Source organism: Fistularia commersonii, chromosome 8 (assembly GCF_037954325.1).
Source record: "Fistularia commersonii isolate RoL2024-O1a breed Wild chromosome 8, RoL_Fcom_v1.0, whole genome shotgun sequence".
Lineage (NCBI taxonomy): Eukaryota > Metazoa > Chordata > Actinopteri > Syngnathiformes > Fistulariidae > Fistularia > Fistularia commersonii.
In genome coordinates, this window is record NC_141291.1 from 11,439,913 (window position 1) to 11,460,512 (window position 20,600).

At 38.4% G+C, this 20,600-nt stretch overlaps 2 protein-coding genes across 2 annotated transcripts in view; one reads left to right on the top strand and one right to left on the bottom strand.

Moving 5' to 3' along the window:
• Window positions 1-12: 12 nt before the first annotated feature.
• sec22c (SEC22 homolog C, vesicle trafficking protein) lies at window positions 13-4,653 on the top strand. Its single transcript, XM_086150357.1, has 7 exons — window positions 13-252; window positions 765-976; window positions 1,121-1,284; window positions 1,523-1,699; window positions 1,844-1,962; window positions 2,249-2,314; window positions 2,411-4,653. Exons 2-7 carry the CDS (start codon window positions 795-797, stop codon window positions 2,609-2,611), a joined length of 909 nt encoding a protein of 302 aa, XP_086006483.1. The 5' UTR covers window positions 13-252; window positions 765-794; the 3' UTR covers window positions 2,612-4,653.
• An 8,341-nt stretch (window positions 4,654-12,994) lies between these two features.
• Window positions 12,995-20,600, bottom strand: part of vipr1b (vasoactive intestinal peptide receptor 1b) — a 47,583-nt gene continuing 39,977 nt past the window's right edge. The window contains exons 10-13 of the mRNA XM_086151137.1: window positions 20,300-20,391; window positions 19,066-19,195; window positions 18,454-18,495; window positions 12,995-15,385 (exon numbers count right to left, since the gene is read on the bottom strand). Of these exons, the coding sequence (XP_086007263.1) occupies window positions 15,197-15,385; window positions 18,454-18,495; window positions 19,066-19,195; window positions 20,300-20,391 (453 nt within the window). The 3' untranslated portion in view covers window positions 12,995-15,196. The remainder of the gene's footprint in view (window positions 15,386-18,453; window positions 18,496-19,065; window positions 19,196-20,299; window positions 20,392-20,600) is intronic.

The following is a 20,600-nucleotide window of genomic DNA, read 5'->3' on the forward strand; positions in this document are numbered from 1 at the left end:
GTTTTGCGTAGTAGACTGTTGTGGTTTTGTTTCATGAAACGGGGGTCTGACGTTAGCTACGTTCCTACTTTTAAATAATATGTTAATTATAGACTATTAATCACATTTTCAATCCTATATAAACTCTTGAAACAATCACCCGAAGCAGGGGTTTTCCGTCAGTTATTACTGCGTTTCCTTGGAGCGATGGTTTAGTAGCTAACCCTATAATAGCTTAGTAACACGGTGCAGAATGAAAGCAATGATAATGAGGTAAGGTGCTACATGGTGTTGCTTTATTGGAGTTCAATTGTTTTACAAATCTTGTAATATGGATTAAATGTGTGAGCTCTGTTACTCTACGCATTTCACAGTATTCGGGGGGAGGGTATTTTGGTCAACCACATCACTGATTTGCCACACTTCTAAGCAAAGTTACACCGTGAAGTGTCAGTAACAGTAACATCTGTTACGTTTATTAATGCATAGTGCATACTAAGCTACTCAAATATATTCTTTGACATGCTGGACATGCTTTTCAGAATCATAATACAATGACGTTATTAAAATGCTTGAAATTCCACCTACTTCTATAATGTTAAAATTCCTGTACATGAGAACAAGTCTTTTCAGTAAACGTTATTGGCTTTGGATTTAGTGGCACTTTTTTTTAATCCTTTCAATTACAAATTCCTGAAATGATGATGCTGTCATCATAATATTTGCCATTGAAAGTACTCTTGTATTTTCTCATATAACCTGAAATTGCCTTTTACCCCATGTAGGTGTTGTGTTCTTCATGGACCCAGGGGATCATGTCTCTGATCCTATTTGCCTTTGTGGTTCGGGTCAGGGATGGACTCCCCCTGTCAGCCTCCACTGACTTTGAACACAATCCTGAGCTCCAGGAGAGAAAGCAGCAGCTCCGGGCCATCAGCAAGGGACTGGGAACCTTTCCTGATAGGGCGGCTGTCAAGGGCCAAGAGCTCAATATATAGTGAGAACCTAAAATCCAAAAACAGTATGTTTTCAATGTAGTGAAATGGAAGATAGACAGACTGTTGCTCATCACAGGGGCATTCATATCAAGCTGTTTCAGGCTGTTTGTTTACTAAACACTTCTGCTCTTTTACACGTTCAGCTTCATCTCTTCGGAGGGTGTATCCTACATGACGGTATGCCACTGCAGCCTCCCCATTGTTAAGGCCTTCTGTTTCTTGGAAGATCTGCGCTGGGAGTTCACAGCTTGCTACAGTCACACTATGGTTGCCTTGGCAGCAAGACCATATCCATTTTTGGAATTTGGTGAGTAGAAAGACAACTAATCTCCGTTATTTACACAAATAATCTCTAGAGATTACGGTACTAAATATTTTGTTTAAGGTAAGCTGATCTTTTAGTCGTTCAACAGTAGGGAATATTGACTTACATTTTTTTACAAATAAAACATGTTAAGCTGAATGAATGTAATCTGTTTTCAGTTTCCCTTGTATAAGTTATAATTCAATAACCCTAATCTGCTCTGCACACTGGCAAATGACAGACAGTGCCATCCAGAAGCTGAGGCAGCAATACAATCGCAATGGAGGACCTGCCCTTGAGGTCACGTTGGCAGAGGTACAGGAGGAGCTGAATATCCAGCCACCCCACTCTCTCACTTTGGAGGAGTTTAATTTCATCAGTGGCACAGCAAATGGGCACGTGGAGCAGGTCACTGGCTGTATGTAAGGCTTTAGATTACAATACAGTTCAGAGATGAGTGTGCTTTAAAACACTCTAGGTTGTAGAGATCTTGTGATAGTGCAGTGCGAAAGGCAGCCACCCAGCCACTCTTATTCCTTTGTTGTCCTTTTGTTTTCCTCAGGTCAAAATGTAAAGCTGGAACCAGTTACAGCTCCAGGCATCCTTTCCCTAGTCCTTAATATCATGTGTGCATCTTTGAACATCATTCGAGGCGTGCACCTCATAGAAAACACATTTCAGGTATGGCCTTATACCTGGTACTTACCAAAGATACTTACCTTTAAATACTTTTATACTGTCTGGTTTGTTGATGTAAGCCAGCTTGCCAGTACCTTATGAAATGTGTCAGGCTTGTCTGGTGGCGGCGGTGGATTAGCAGATTTTTAGTGTTCAAAAGGATACAATAATGTTTGTAAACTTCACTCAACTGTGTACATTTATTTAAATATGAATGTAATATAGCTGATAAGACAGACTGTATCCAAATGACAAGTATCTTCAGTAGTACTTGTATGTATTTACACAGGATGATTACGAAGGCGTATGGAATGTTGTGGCGTTTTTTCTGGCATTTCTCTGCTGTGTGTCTCAGGTTGGGTTTCCTTTTTTTTAAAACATACAACTATTGTATCATAAAAAACACTCAAGTCAAAGTCTTTCTTGTAACTAACCTGCTTTTTCCCCACAGTGCCACCTGTACCTGTTCCACTCATCCTTGAAGAAACTTAAATCCTTCATTCTGTTGAGTGGAGTTGTTCTATGCAACATCTACCTGCTTGGCTTTAGAAATGTATGGCAGCTCATCTTCCATATATCAGTTGCCTCCCTCTCTGCTTTCCTCATCCTTACCCGCAAGGTCCAAGACAGAACCAATGACTGTGGGGTATGAGGATCCTTGAACACTTTGATGGTGATTTTCCCTCTCTGTTTATGTTGTCTACAATTGATTACTGGTAATATTGCTCAAAGAAAATAAGTGGCTTGATCCTCACAAGTTAGGAAGATATTCTCTATCCATCCATGGAACAGTGTCATTGTGAATTTTTTCTTTTATCTTGAATACATGTATATGCACTTTGAGCATAATGTTTCAAAGATTTAGAAGAGTTTTCAGTGAAATCTTCATTGAACTTTGGAATTATCCTTTTAACCTTAAATAACCCCCACAAGCTCACACTGATGAAGTAATTCGGCTTGCTGTGGTGAAATGGAACTTTATTTCCCAAACATAAGCCATCCTTCCACAGCACAGATCATTAATAGGTTGTGCCCGGGAATCTTGTGTTTATCTGCATAAATTGTAAATTCAAATTCAATTCTGTTTCAAAAAACTTTATTTGTCCCCTTGGGGCAATTACTATTTTTACAAATAGTAGATCTTTCTGGCAACTCCAGGCATTTAAGTTTTGTTTTTTTTTTTGGATGAATTATTCAGTTGGAATTGTAATTGGCATTAAAATATTTTATTTCTTTTGAAACAGGTAAAGCTGATTTTCAGATGGTAGTAGTAAAGATTAGTTGTAGTAATAGGGTAGTGAAGGTGACGCCTGAACAAAGATGTATTTTTACTGAAGCAAAAAAGCTGCACTGTTCAATCACTTAATCATTGGGTAGCTGTAAATGTCAGGGCCGATATAAAGCTTTTTTTTCTGGTCTTACTGAAGGACACCACAAACAAAGATTGTTTTTTATGTTCCCATATTCAAGCACTTGCTCAGTGAGATATTTGAAAGCTTGAAATTCAAGGGCTCTGTTATTAAAATGAATTGATCACTACACATTCCCCGCTAAGGGATGTTATTGTCGTGTAGGGTACACTGTTGGACATGATTTCACTCAAGTCCATCTTGCGTCGACTACCAAATTTGAAGTATTTCTGGTACTGTATGTATTTTCTTTAACTGCTCTAGTGCTAACTACTGATCTCTGCATTGGAAAAATGTAAATTGAAGGGAAGACCTTGAAAGCACTGATTTTGTGAGTGCAACATTATTTAAAAATGTCTGCACTGTTGTGTTGTGCTGCACTGTTGGGTTTTGACAATTGATCTTGAATGTGTTTGATGTCAGATTCAGCTAAAAATGATATTTATACCCTTATTCATTTTAACCATTGACGCTTGTTCGGTTTGGTTTACACCAGGGTTTCCTCCCTGTAGTTTTTTTTCTAGTTATTATTAACAGGGATTTTATATAATCTTCTTAACTGCTAGTAGTTATGCTGTATGCATTAGCTAAATAACAATGCAAATGCCCATCTGAAGCTTGTTTAACTCTTTGCAGGTGAAGGTAGGATGTAGCTACAGATAAACACAACTTGGGTAGTAGTACCTTTTCTATGACTGCGCTTTTGCAGTTTTTTACTGTACTACAGGTTAGACCCAATTAATATGGAATTTCATATTTGAGGGAAATTTCTTTAACGTGTTAACATTATTCATTGTTAGTAATTTCCAAATAGTGTTAACACCATGAACATGTCAAACTTTCAAGTTTTGTCAATCCTAAAGGTTTTCTGGTAAAACTGCAGTGTTGTTGATACAAGAACATTCTTAATCATTTTGGAGTACCACACTTAACACACAACACTATTGTGACCAAATGAATTGTAAAATGTATATAACATCATCACAGTTCTGAATAGAACTAAGTGTTGTGCGGCAAAGGTTGATGGTTGTAATTAATATTCAATCTGAAAATTAAAGAAATATTAAATAGCTGGGGAAAATTAAGGCAGCTTATTGTTTGTTGGATTTGGAAGTCTTAACTCAGAAATGTCTTTTCGCCCCAAGCAGTTAAAGGAATGATGGGAAGTAATACAGTATAATTTCACCTTTGCTGCTGCCAATTGCAATGATCATTATAGGGTTTTATTTTAATCTTCTGTGATAAAAATTAAATTTGATAAATAAAGATTTTTTTTTTTTTCCAACTTCTTAGTCCTTGGTTGTTTTGTCTTTCTTGGCCTCCCATGATTTATGCAGTTATGAGAAAACAAACATACAAAATCAATAGTCTTGTTTTTGAAAAACAATGATCCAGATTTCAAGGATTGAATATAATTTGGTCTCTTATACGTATTCATACGCACTGATCAACTTAAAAGTATAAATAAAAAAGATAACTAAATTAATATGACTGTGTTTGTTATTTGCTCCAACAGAGGGAGCCCTTTGACAAGGCAGGATCATTTGCTATTTACTTTTTGTCAATATCCTTCGGTAAATATTGAAAAGGGCTTGTAGAATTACTTTTTGATTTTTCACCATGATAGAATCTGACTTACAATTCAAATATTAACAAAATATATTTTGCACATTTTTTATAATTTACCATCCAGTCCTAGACTGACTGAATGAGTGATACCATAAAGTCTAAATAGGTGGAATAGTAACATTGATAAAGACATCTTCATCCATTTTATCTCTGAGCTGACAGTAAGTTTAGGGGAGGCAGATTGGTTTGCATGAAATTGAACTTATGTGAAACACCTTTTTTTTTCCTGCTATTAGAGTTTAGGACAATAATGGCACAATTAGAAAATGACATCCAAGTGCTTCATTTGTGTTTATGTCCCAGGAGCTGGCATCTAATGCAGCATGTAAGCAGTTGCAGCTTCTCTTTGGCTCAATAGCTAACTAAGAATGTATCTATCCATATACATATATATATATACACACACACACACACACACACACGCACACACACATATATATATATATATATATATATACATACATTCTTGTTTGTATTGCCACTGATAGAAGGTGATTGGGACATGAATGGGACATGAATTACCAAGCATGAAAGTTTAGTTTAGTTTAGTTTGAAAATTGCAGACAAATCAAGCATCTCCCTCAAATTACATCATGTGCCTCAGAAATCTGCTGTGCCATCAGATCAGTCCTGTTATAATTCATCCAAATTTATCAGCTTTAGATGATCCTCATATTCAGGGATTAACTTCTTTCAGCCTAATTGGCAGACGCTGCTGCTGCTGATGAGAAGTGCCCTTCCCTTCCTTGATGAACAGACTTGATAACTCGGGTGGTCCTGCCAATATGTTTACAGCTCACATTTCTTTTCACTTACTTCCCCCTTCTCTAATATAGCACGCTGTTCCCATATCATCTCTCTGTAACAATACCAGCAACATGATAATTTATCCAAGTGCTCGTTACTATTCCCACTGTATCGTAATAGGGATTAGCTCTAATGGGTTAGTTCAGTGGGTTCTGTTTGAATTTTGGTCTCCTGGCATGTGTGTGTGTGTAGGTACTGATTGTGAGCAAAAGACTGAAATTGGCTGAAGACTAAATTGCATCAAATGGTTCTTTTGAGGGGCTTCTATTTAATGTTTTTCTTTTTTTTCTATTTGAATCTCTTGATTAAATTTTGTCACGTTGCAGATCCATGACAATAAACAAGGTCTGCATGGTCAGGGATTTAGTGATTTCAAGCCATGGAAAAGAAAGAAAACAACATAACTCATTAAAACAATGCCGCTGAACCCATTCTAAAGTGCGTCATTTTGATAAGTAATTTTGGCAAGGTTATTTATTAGCAGCAGACAGAATTTCATCCTGACTGTATCAGATTTAGAGCCAACAATGATCTTCACATTTATCATTGTGGAAAAATAGCCGACAGTGATTGTATGTATTGAGCAGCTCCAGACAGTAGCCGTGCATGAAGGTTTAGAAGCACTGTAATAATGAATGTATGTTCTTTCCCCCCCATTCACCAAGACTTTCCTGAGTACATCCAATGTGTCCCGGAGGGGGACCATAGAGTCTCAATTGTTGTTGTGTGAATTTAGAGATACAGCTTTCTTAAATACAATGGGGCTGAGTGCAATTTTTCTCGAGATGTGTTGTTATGAAACCACTTGTTATGAGCACTGTGAAGTACTTGCAGTGATCAGCACTGGATTTTTATACAACTGCTTTTTTCTACAACAAAATTATTTTCACTCTCCAAAACACTCAACTGAATTACATTCACAAAGGAGGCCGGCGTTGCTGTAGTATCTCCAAAATGAATGCTTTGCAGGCAAGAGAAAAACCATGTGCTTTTGCCTTAAATAAATTAATTTAGTTTGACTATACCAGTTTAGTTTATACAAGTGATGTGACTCAGAAGGGGTTTATAGCAAGACTGGCTACCCAGAGAGAACTGTTTCACATGTTGATATTCTAACATAAAGGCAGAAGGACTTCATGATGAAATTACTCTGAGCTGTGGAAACTTAATCGAGGTGAGTCAGCCTCTGACACGGTTTCTTATTTTGCCCGCCTCACTGCCCATGCAGCAAGCCAGAGGCCTACACTTTATGTGTTCCTTTCATTCCTGATGCATCTTTCATTTCTCCCCCCACTGTGTGGCTGTCTCTTCAGGGGGCTCCGGTATCAAAAAGTAGAGAATTACTACTGCTAGTATTTTCTCTCTGATTCTGCAACAGGTGGGATCAAATATGAAGCATTACTTGAGAATGAATTATTTAAGGGGATAGTCGTCACTCACATTCGCCAAAAGTATTCAATGGAGTAAATGTAGTTACCATCGACATACTCATGTGAAAAGTATTCCCTGATCTTTAACATTGTTCTCAATTGTTTTTATGTTGAATTCATTTATATGCCTCATTTTACTCCGATTTATGTCAACTTCATCTAAACTGATATACTATTCATATTTGATTTATTTGTGATTCACTGGAAAATGTTAACCTCCATGTTGGGGAACCCCACACCTGCGCCCCGTCATGAGGGGATCATCCCGCTCTCACCGCTCAGAATGCAGCCAATCAATAAAGTTTGGTACATTACTCAGTCGTGAGAACACTGAAAAGGAGAAATTCCCCCCAAAGGAAATACCAAAAGTACCTGCTCTACTTACTGTTTTCCAAAGTTAACTCGTATTCCAAGTTTGAGTCTTCATCGTGTTTTCAGTAAACTTACTGTTGATCTTTGACGTTTTCCATATGTAATTTCATTTGTGGGTTTGATTGAGTGACAAACTGATGAAAATAAATAGGAGTCCATGGCTCCCTGCCATTTGTTATCTTGCGGCTGAAAGAGACAGTGTTTATGGTTGTTTTTTTTTTTTTTCAGTCACTCGTCTTTTCAGGAAGAGAATGCGATGGGTCAGTAGTTACGGAAAGTTGATGAATTCAGCCTAACAACGCATAGGAACAGCAAAAGCAAGGAAATCACTGGTCTGGTTTTACTCAGGGGTTGTTATTGAACGTTAGGTCCCCAACCCAATAACGTACTGCCCTAAATCCCCATAATGAAAAGTCTTTTCTTGGACTGCTATTCATCACACTTGCAATTATAGGCTCATTGTGGGACTAAAAAGGAGAGTCTATGTTTTACTGCCTGCCAATGTGCTGTATTACAATGGTCATTTAAGAAAAGGATTTGAACTGCAAGAAAAAGCGACAACTCTTTTAAATTGACCCGCTCCCTTGCATAGTTATGAAGGAAAAAAACCTTTATCAATTACTGGTTCTTTCCTTCTAGTCTGTGCTTATGAGAATTTGTCCTCAACCTTTAGTGTTAAAAGCTCCTCTGAGATCATGGATACTAGACAATCAGAGGGAAGCAAAATCAAGTTTGTTTTCAACAGGCTATTCAATATCTTTTCTTCAGGACTCAGACTTGCTTGACTAGCACTTTGTTTACCAAGACAATCCTGCCCTCCATGCCAAGATGACTAAAATAGATCAAATATGTGTTCCGTGTATTCTCTCAATTACATCTTAGCTCGGAACTGTTTCTGTATTCAATAAGTAATTATTGCAGCGTGTTGTGGTGATGTGAAGGCTTCTGAACCTGCACCCCATTCAAGGATTAGACGACTTGCTCCAACAACAGATGAAGAAATGAGGAGCGTTTGCTTCAAACTGAGCAAGGTCACTCAGCTGTTTCTCACTGTATGACAAACACCGCGAGCTTCCAAAATATATGCAATCATCTCTCAGCCAAACTAGCCCAGACCTAAAACAACACAATCACCTCACTTAGACGTGGCAGCATGCTTCAAATACTACATTAGTCATCGTGTCCACAACCAAATTAATGCTTTCATGTCAAAAGTTACATCAAGCATCCTGCCATTGTATACATATGTGGAACAATTTTCAAAGCTTGTTTACACCCCGGTCTGACATGAATCAAAGCTCTGTGAAAGTTTCTTCCATATTTTGTCTCAACAATGATGAATCACGGACTACGTATGGCTGTGGTAGAATAATAGTCGCGTAAAAAACACTGTGCTCTGCATTCATCATCACTGAAAGCTGCTTACAAATGAATAGGAAAGTGAGACATTACAAAAGTGTATGAGAACACAGTATGTGAAAAAATGTGTATATTCTTACAGCAGCACAGCAGCAAGCACAGCAAAATCCAAACAGTTGGGTTTCTTTGTGTCCATCTGATGAAGGAAAATGTAATCACATCCTAAGTCACATCACTTCTTGCACTAATGTGACCTAAAATCCCACCGGGAAATATTTTTGTGCAACAGCGAGTTTCTCAGCTTTTCTGCATTTAGATGGCATGTATGTCATTTGCAGGGGAGCCTTTTTTTGAACCAGGAGAGGGGCTGGTAAACATACCTGTTGCAGGTCTTCCTCCGGCCATATTGTTCTGTAAAAACAGATGACACTGAATAGTGGTGGGGCCACAGTTATGCCAGCACAAGCCATTATTTATTCAAGCAAGCTTTTACATTCTATATTTATTCTTTGCAATATGCAAATGATTGTAACTGGTGAAAGCCATCAATCGTTTTTTAGAAAAGTCACAATTTCAAGCAGAGCAAAAACTAACTGCAGTGATCCAGATGTCACTGTTGTACATTGACAATAGCCAGCTGGTGTGATTTCTGAAAGTTGAGAAAATCACAGTTTCATCGCAATTGGCAAATAACTTCTCTTTAGATTAGTCTCGTCTGGTTCAAGAGGACCAGTGAGGACGGCAGGGGCAAAGCAGATCACAGCATACCCTTAATGGTGTGGACAGCGCTCACTTGTTTCTTCTCTCACTTGCATTTTCATTATTTACCGCATGAATATTTAACAAGTACCATGAATATTGAAAAATACTTAAAGGCAAGACATCTGGCTCAGTTTAAGACTAAGCCTGCAAAAAAAAAAATCATTCATCGTTATCATCTAACTGTGTGATTTTTATGGCTCCTGACAGCTGCAAGTTTACTGGGGGGATGAAGGCTACACTCCCAAAAAGAATCATTCATTTTGTATTGTGTTAATTCAAGAGTAAAATAAAATCACCCGTATATAATTTTCATTTTTCATATTCTGCACTGTGGCCTTGTGCCCAAACTATGCTGCCTTGTTTCTGGAAAAAACAACATAGAATAAATCTTATCAGAAAAAAAAATCATGTCCATCTTTAGTCACGGCTTTAGTTACAACACAGCTGGGTCTGGCATTGACAAGCTACCCTTGCCGAGAGAGACCCTAAATGAAACTTGGACCATCAGTCAACAGACAAGGAACGTCAGCTCAGGGGGAAGAACCTTCCTACACCTAAGGAAGTCAGCAGATTTAATTGGATGAAGTGTAGTAGTTGGAGGCAAACTACTATTTGCAGGTTGCCAGCCTCTTGGTGACTGGAGGTGGGGTGACAGGGGAGGAGGGAAGGGGGGGCGGGGTGCCACCTGTGCAACAACTCAAACGTTAAAGGATAATGAGCTCACATCTTGGGTTTTCCTGTAAGAGCTGAAAGGGATCCATATCAACCAATTAAAATGTCCCTTTAAAGAATAATCGGCTGAAGCTTATCACTGGCTGGGTCAAGCATGCACATCTGTCTTTTCATTTTTGCCACACATGGTAAAGGATGAGTCATCCGATTCAATTTTTATTCTTAGAAAAACTCCTGCAGAATAAGCGGTTATATATAATATGATTCCTCTGGATCATTATTGTTAAATAAAAGCTTAGCTCTCATTTCCACATCAAGGATTGTGTTAATGAAATATTAGACCTAGTGTGCGGGTCTGACAAACTGAGCATGGTGGGGTTTGTGTGTTCACTTCTTTGGGTCAATCAGTTTTTTGCTTTGGCTGAGTTAGCCTCCTCATTCTGATAAGACAAAGCCGGACGCCAGTCGCAGGGGAGCAGGTAAACCTGTTGAAAACATGAGGATTAATTCAAATAGCAGGAGCTTCATTACATGAAAGCAGACTAAGTGGGTCAGTCCTACCCTCTGTATTAAATGCAGACTGGTGTAGAAACTAAATACTGCGGTCTTGTACTCAAGAACGGATTAAGCTGCATTTTCTTTCACACTGACCAATGTAAAACAAAAGATAGAAAAAGTCTACAATCTAAGTAAAAAAAGTTCAGTGCTTTCTGACAGATGCCAAACATGTTTAAGTGAACAATAAATATCAATTAGGGAAAATCTGAAGCTGGGAAACTTGTGGAAGAAGTTTCCCAGAATGGCTTTTCCATTTCAGAGCAACTGCATCCAAGCCACACATCACCAAGTGCAATGCAAAGGTTGGATCCAGTGGTGTAAAGCCACTGGGCTCAAGAGCAATGAGGATGCATTTTCTCGAGAGACTAATCGTGTCTCTCCATCTGGCAATCTGATGGACGAGTCTGGCTTTGGCCGTTGCCAGGAGAACAGGACTTGTCTGACTGCATTATGCCATGTGAGAAGTTTGGTGCAGGGGGGGATTATGGTGTGGGGTTGTTTTTCAGGAGCTGGGTTTGGCCCCTTAGTTCCAGTCATCGGAACTCTGAAAGCTTCAGAAACCATTTTGGACAATTCCATGCTCCCAATTTTGTGGGAACGGTTTTTAGCTTTCCCCTTCTTTTTCCAACATGGCTGTGCACCAGTGTACAAAGCAAGGTCCATAACGACATGAATGACAGAGTCTGGTGTGGATGAACTTGACTGGCCTGCGCAAAGTCCTGACATTAACCCGATAGGACACCTTTGGGATGAATTTGAGCAGAGACTGAGAGCCAGGCCTTCTTGTTCAACATCAGTGTGTGACCTCACAAATACGCTTCTAGAAGAATGGTAAAATATTCCAATAAACACACTCCTGAACCTTGTGGACAGCCTTCCCAGAAGAGCTGAAGCTGTTCTGGCTGCAAAGGTTGGACCGATGTCATATTGAACCCTATAAATTAGGAATGGGATGTCACTTATGTTCATATGCAGGTGAAGGCAGGTGAGCGAATCCTTTATGTATGAAAAGAAATTGGGCAGAAATATGTGAAACTGAGCACAAATATGTTAAGTCTAACATGATTGTCTAACATGATTTTGGGATATCATCATTTCATCACAGAAAGGTAGCTGACACACTTTGCTGCAATTACATCTCAAAGTAACCTTCAGTTTTGGTGCCTTTAAATCTTTAAATGAAAACAATTTCAGTAAAGCACAATTAAGATGAAGTTAACTTTTGCAACACGAAAAAACAATCTCACATATTCAGTTGAAAAATCAATTGGCTGTGGTTAAATGTGCTTAAATGTTAAATGAGTTGCAAACACTGCAGTAAGAATTAACAAAATGGGTGCAAAAAAAAAAAACAAACAGAAAATAAATCCACTGCTTTACATAAATACAACAGAATATTAATTTGGAACATCATTTGAATATCAAAGATGAATAAACCATAATACAAACTTCAGGTCTAGTATAAATACCGATTACATTTTCACTTGGATACCATTACCTTTTTTGTTTTTTTTTACTGATGATTTAGATAATCAGCAATAACTGAAACAGCGAAGCAATGAGCAGGTCTTGCCACCACAGCGTCATCGTGATGGGGTCATTTTTCCAAGTGGAGTGGAGATTTTCTTTGTAAAGGATGCTTGAGATTCAAGGACCACCTTTCTATTTTCACTCTTAAGTCTTAGAAGAGGCAAGAGGCTGCACAAAGCCAATTGTGAGGATTAGAGTGGAGCCGCAGAGGGGACCACATAGGTGCAGAGATAAAGATAAGCATGAGATTTCAAAAAGGAAATAAACAATTGTTATTTTGTGCAAGTGAATGACAAAGTGAGGGCTTTGGGACTCAAGGACTCAAGAGTTGTGACTTGTTGCTCTTCTCTAGTGTCGAACTCTTCCACTGACAGTTTAAAACTTTGATCCAACTTGTCCACTTGAAGCTCTTTTGCAGCTCCTCTATCTGTTTTGTTATTTTTTGCCGATTGAAATAAAGTATTGAACATTTAGAACTGAAGAAGATGAGGATTGGGAGACATAATATACTGATATGTCCTTTATTATGACTAACTTTGTACAACAACCATGCCAAGTTAACAAAATACTTAATTCCTTTCTGTAATATAGGTAAAACATTATATTATGGGATGGCTTTTTTTTCAAATGTACAAATGTATTTACATTCAACACCATGAAAAATACACTGCTATATTAACACACTTACAGTAAATTACTGACAGCAAGACAGACAATAAAACCACAGGAGTTTTTAAAAGCTGCTGACACCATAAACATTGGCAGATTTCTTGCTTAGAGTCAAATGTAATATAAAACAAAAATAAAAGTTACAACACACTATCTTAAAATAATATAATCATATAATTCATACAGATATCTAAGATTAAAAATGGCAATTGTGATACCTCATTTCCAGTGATTTTTCAAAGCTAAGGTAAATCGCTGCTAGCAGCCGCCATGTTTTTAGCTTACATTCACCTTTTTTGTGTTTTGTTCTTACCAAAAACAAGTGCATTTACATTTATTAAATTTAGTTTTAGCAAAACCCTTCATTTTATCAGTCAGTTAAATGTATTTTAAGACTTGTGTGAACTTCAAAAGGTACTACACAGTCTGAAACTGCAAACCTTTATTTGTTCAGGATGAATTAGAGGTGAGTCTGAGACAGCATATCACCAATCCTAAGATAAAGCTTAGTAGTTGCCAGCTGTCACCATATTTTTAGCTCACATTTGTTTTTAAACCCATAGGTCTACATCATTATTTTTTAGATTGTTAGTGTTTTAAACTCCACAAGGATGCTGAGAAGTCTGAACCTGTCTGAACCTGCAAACTTTCAGCAGTTCAGGAGGAGTCTGAGATGATTTGATAAAGCGAATGCTCAGTTCTCTTCTGGCGAAAAAGTGCAAGTGACTCCGGCGCCCGGCCTTTTGAGCTGAGCAGCATAATGAGTCCTGTTGTTCTGGTCCAACAGTCTTAACTGAAAAGACAGGTTTGATCTTCTATCACAATGTATTCAGAAAATACTCCTCACTGGATAATCCAAGGGTTAAGGTTAGGTTGCTATTTGTGGCCCAAATTATCACAAGGTATAGTTGTGAAGCATATTCTTGCATGTGTTACATTGTAAAGTTCAAGAAATGAGTCAATTTCTATTTTTGGTTTTATGTCCATCTGAACCCTGGAGTGATGCTTCTGGCATTACAATCTAAAATCAATAATCTGAGGTTACACCGAAATTGGTCTTGCCACCGGTGAGCTGCTCAGCCCAGGAAAATGTAAACATTTTAGGGAATTGCTTGCAGGTGATTCTACCTCTGAGCCAGGTACTCATCGGGGATCGGAAAAAACATTTTCGGGACGTCCCGAGTAGGAAACCTTGACACTGTCACAGTCTCACAGTGGGACCAGGCAAATGAGCAGACAGTAGTCATGAAAGGGATGGCGATCAATCTCCCGTGACAGCGGCAAAGTAGATAAAGGTCATGTGCGCTCCATGAGCTGTCACTGTGAATCAGCCTTACAGTGGTGACCCTCTCTCCATTCTCAGTCGTTTGTCTCAAAGAGGAAACAATCCAGTAATTCTAACTTGTTGGGAAACCCTATTTTTTTGAACTGCAAAACTTAATATTCCGTTGTGTATGAATCTACTGGTATGCATTCCAAGAGTGCAGGATAATATAGAGGGTTCTTAGTTAATTTCTTCTCTAATGACTCTTAGGTCTTTTCGCCTTGATCATCTGCACGGAAAAACAACAGAGCCTATTTCTATGAGTAGGATGTGTTACATTGCAGCTTACCTTTAGCCTGAAGGTTCACTCTTAAAATGGGAGGAACAGCAAACACAAACACTTGGATATAAACTCAACTGAAAAATATGATCTATCTCTATCAATTATAAATTTTTTTGATTGTTTTTTTTTGTGCAAATAAGTGATGTGGCTGATGTGATCTGCAACAAGTAACATGACAAAATGAATGCTCCTTGCTCGATTTGAAAAGCTGTGCTCTTTTGAAAGAAGTATTGAGATAAAATTCCAATGCAGAGACACAATCAATATTCTACATTAATCTGTTTCCTCGCAGCTGTTCCCCCATGTAACACATTCTCCAGTCTATAAACTGATATTGCTGTTTGTAGTTTTCATTACAGAGCTTACAAATAGCATGTACTTTGAATATGATGTTTGGCATCAGAGGATTCTGGTCACACGTCTACGTTGTGAGTCATATGCTGGACAAGTCATCCTGGCATGAAGATGAGCCTCTGCGGGTTTTGGGGCTGCATCGTGTCAGCATGGTGATCTGGGTGCTGAAGTTGCTGCTGCCAATCGACGGATGCTGATATTTAGTGTCTGAGCCCATGTATCTCTGCAGGTGCCATCTGCGCCACTTCCTCTTGAATTCTCCTTGGACCTGTAAAAGATTGGTGTCATATTTAGCTGAAACTTCTGAAATGTTTGGATGAATTTGCATGAGCAAGGGCCGAACTGAGGAGAATAAGGGTGTATTTTCATGAAACATTGACTTGACAGTGGACTCCAGTAAGGGAAAGAAATGGATATGAAGCAGTAGAAGTATCCACAGTGGTGCCATAAAAGACTTCATACTGAAAGGAAGAGAATAAGAAGTAAGCCGTTGTGAGAAGATTTCCTTCCATCATACAGTGCTCACCTAAGAGCACTGTATGATGGAGATTTGTTATTTTGCTTCGAAGGGGGTATTTCTGCTGTGCTGCTTCATTTTTTATGGAAGACCCAGGCACTGTCTGAAATTAGTCTTTCCAAGCCATTTATTTAAACATTTTCATTGGTTTTAGAAACTTCACATTCAGTTTTTAATCACATTTGCCTGTTTTTGTCGGTAACTCAAGTTTAACCCCCATGTCAGTTTTTAATCTCTTCCAGCCATGTGCACATCTAACTTTGGTGTGATGCCCAAACAAAACATGTTAAAGTTCAGTTGTATTTCCATCCTGAAGAATTTCCTTTGTTACATCACTCTACTCAAGAGGAAGAAGAAGGTCACTCCAGTCATTATTTTGTCCTCCTTGTTATTTGTTAAGAAAGCATCAAAGCACGAGCTGTGGGTAGTGACTGAGAGAACGAGATCATGGATACAAGCAGGCAAAAAGAGTTTTCTCTACAGGGTGTCGGGGCCCTTCCTTGGAGACAGGGTAAGAAGCTCGGCCATCCAGATTTCCCTGGCTTCTGCCGCGTGACCCGACCCCGAATAAGTAGCAGAAGATGGATGGATGGAACTCCTCTGGCTTGTTTTGCAGGATTTTGTGGTAAGTGAAGGACCACTATCATAACAATGCAATGCCAGGTTTAATCCTAGGGTTCTTTTTTATTCACATGTCAGGTTCACAGACCAAACAATATATAGAAAGAAAACTTCTTCTAATTATCAATCAATTTCTTTGGTTGGCTGTGGAGTAAGTTTCCTCACATTTTCTTGGCCTCCAAAATTTTTTGCCTAGTTAGTTAGTGCCAGTGAGTGACCTTGCTAGGTAGACTGGGAAAAACCTGTGTGGAATTGCCAAGGTGAAAACCATTTCAGCAAGACTGAGCTGTGATCGTGGGCAGGCTGTCCTTTCCTCGCAGAAATCTCATACTTAATACTTTGATGCAGCTCATGATTTATCTGAAAAATGGTTGCTTGACTTCAAGATACTAAGTATGAAGAACACATAATAAAAATAATAATAGTATTAACAATAATCCATTCTATCATCTTGTCAGACCAACTCAAGAATTGATCTACTCACACAGAAAGAGGCATATATTAATTTCCCCATCCCTCAGCCTACACTTAATTTATTAGCAATGCTGCTATACATACGCAATGCTGCTATACATACGCCGATGCTCGGATGGTTTAAACACATCCTGCTATTACAGGCATCAAAAGCAAATGTTAAACTTTTTACCAAGACAGAACACAGATAGTGATTAAATGCAATTAAAAAGCTCATGCACATGTTGAAGGCCAAAAACATCTTTTCAGAATCTCAGCATCTAAAGCATTGCAAAAATGAAATGTTTGACACACTTCTTCCCTATCAGCTTTTTTGCAGTGACTACGGTGAACTGAAAATACAGCCACCATGATGTCATGGGAGCCAAAACACCTAAAACACACTACATCTTTGATTTCTACATTGAAATGTTCAGCAACTTCTACACAGAGGCCCAAATAGCTTTCCAAGTCAGGATATAAACATAAAATAGTCACACACAAACCAGAGAACTCTCTGGTCAAAAAGCAGAAGTCTTACAAAACCCCTGCATCCTCCCTCAAGCTACCAGTTACCTGGGAATGAATAGAAGCCTTAATACCGAGCTGAAGCAACCTGAGTTTATATTTCAACCGAAAAAGACTTAAAGCACAAAATACAGAGCACAGAAAGAGTCAAGACAAGCCTTAAATACAAAGTCAACCTCTTCCACAACAAGAGACATGACTTGTCTCACAAAATGGGGACAGCAGGTGGCTGACAGGGGGAGACACTCCGGTGACAGCAGCAGCCAAGGAGGCTGATTTATCAACATGGTCAAACAACATGAAGGGAAAGCTGAAGAGCAGGAAACCAAGGAGAGACTGGAAATTTAACATCAGCACACACACACGCACACGCACACGCACACGCACACGCACACATTCTATGACAGTATCAAAATTAAAGAGGGCTCCTTCAATGGAAAGCAGAGCGAAAAAAGGGAAATGCTGTGAAAAAAGAGCAAAAAAAAGAGAAAAAGAATAAACTAAAAAAACGGTGGCTGTAATGACAGACAGAATTTGAAAACTAGCGCTGTGTGTATCATGTATTTTCTAAAAATAGCTATATGCATTGCGATTTCTGCATTAATGTGATAACTTGGGTTTACAGCTCAAGTTTCCACATGATAATAAACGGGCTAAAACAGCAAAAAAATAAAACAGCAAAAATTCTGGACTTATTTCCAGTATTTTTGGTTTCCATAACTCTGTTAACTAACTCGAATCACACATTAAATCATGGCCAAGACCCAGGGACACCTGAGAGATGTGTCGGATTAAAATTCAGCCAGCGTTGTTTCAGACCTCACCATCCAGCGCATCTCTATGATTCAATCTGGCGAAGGAGTGGGAATACAACTAATCTGCCTACTGAGAACCCAACGGGCATTGCTGAATTGACTTTGGGCTAAAAAGCCTGGGCGTTTTTACAGACCCCCAACCACCCTGTCCAGTGGAATGCAGAAAATATGCTGAGAGTAGATCCCAGTGAGGCAAGATAAGCGCTGGTGACACACACACACACACACACACACACTCCTCAACTTCTCAGTCTGGCTACTTTTACCTTTTACACTGATGTGAGAAAGGGAGTTGCAGAGAAACTGAGGATAAACTTGATTTTCCAACCATGGGTGTGCTGTGTATGAGGCCAAATGTGCTTGTTAAAAAAATAAATAAAAAAAGAGGAAAGAGGTACATACCTCACTGTTAAGGAAGCAGTAAAGGACCGCCACCACGAAGCCCTAAATGGAAAGAAACACAAAGATAAGGCAATAATAATAGGTTGCGTCATGCACGAATCGGCGGCTACATTTATTATTACACTATTTATTATTACATTGCATTTGGCAGACGCTTTTATCCAAAGCGACTTACAATAGAGGACATAGGGACTGCAAATACACCTGCAAATACACGATGCACAGGAAATATACAGAACATTTGTGAAGCTTTTCTTTACAACTGCTCTTCGGTTCGAGTGATGTGATTTTGGAATTCTACAATGGACGGCACATACTGATAAAAGAGAATAATGTAGTGTGATGTGTTTGTTTGTAACAACAATGAGCGAGACGGTTGGGGAGTGGGAGAGCTTCCCAAGCTGAGCGATGGCTGCATACTCCATCAGACCTCGGGATGACACTGACTAGGAAAAAAAGCCTGGGCGTTCAATATTGTGACACTGTGAAAGGATCGGCCAGGAAAAACACCTGATATGGCTGATAGTACGTACAATCAGAGATCATATACAAATCATCATCAATTACTAAATATAAGGAAATATCCTTCAAAGATTAACATGTAATCTTTACCTGAAATGACCCCAAGATCAAATCAAAAACCAGCCGCAGCTCGGTCTTCACTTGCTCCGGGATGAATGCAAATACAATGAAATTGATGCCAAACAGCGGAATCAAGAGTAGGGTTGATTTTGCCAGTCTCCTGAAACAACAAGCAAACAAATAAAGTCAAATAGTTCCCTTTGGCAAAACATGTTTTTCAGACCACCACCCCCCAAGTAATGCGGGTGATGCAAAGGGGGAAATCAACTTCATATTTCAACTGTCAGCTCAGAGGGCAAGAGAGCACAAGGCCAATTTTAATAAGATTGCTGGAGAAAATGAATGTTGGTTTTAAAAGCAGCTGGTTAGCAAAGCTGATTTACGATGCAGTCGACCGCAAGGTGGATTTAGAAGATGATGTATGACTAACAGATCATCATTATTAAACAAAAGAATTAAAAGTGACAGGAAATGGGAACATTTTCATTTATTCCATCTTAAGGATATAACTCTAAAATAAAATGATATGGCAAATTAATTTCAAGTCAGTTTTTTTTTCACAATTTTAGAGTAAAAAACCTTTCATTTGATTTATTTAGTTGCTTATTTTAGTAGTATATTTTATTTTGTTGTTTCTCAGATTACCATATATATAGTCTCATATTTATTGCTATTTCAAGTACATTTAATAGTTTCCTCTGAATTTCAGGTGTTTTGCTGCCACATCAAAGCTTATCTGTTGCGTTTTTTGTTTTTTTTTGTTGGTTTTTTTTTTCAGATTTTTCAAAGACCGCCAAAGTTTTTTTTTTTTATTCCACTGTGGTTGAATCTGTATTGATTTTTTGCCTGTTTTTAAACTCAGGCCAGTCCACCAAAGCTAAAGGTAAATCAAACACGTCAGAAACCCACGGACAACTTTTGTCATTTGGGTGTCAGTGATGAAATGAAATATGGCTACAATTTATTGTCATGTTTGACTTATCATATAGATAACATACATACATATACAGTATATACACAGACATATGTACATATACATATTAGATGCAAATATACACACATATACAGCCATATATAAATATATATACACACACACACACACACAAAAAGTTTGTTGCCAACACTTATCAGTTATTGCAACATGAAGTCAATATAAACACAATAAAAGGGGAGAGCAGAAATTTCCTGATAACTGCTCTTTTAATTTACTGTGTTCCCTCCAGTGAGAAAGAAAATGTAAACTTTGAAAGTAGATTGTACTCACGAGTACTGGTTGCACTCGTTTCTTCCAATATCTGGACAGTTGATCTTCTGACGGAGTATTCGGATGATACAGATGAAGAGGATGAAGTTCATCTGTGTTATTCAAGAATATTCAAGAGTCAGAGTGACGCTGGTATCACAGTATTTTATGACATATATTAAGTGAGACGCTAAAATATTCACAGCGGATGGTTTCAATATTGAAATTCTGCATATAAAAAGGATTGTTCCGAACAAAGGAATTGCTGCTGGAGCTTTTATCGAAACCTTGACTGATGAGGGATTTCAGACATAAAAGATGA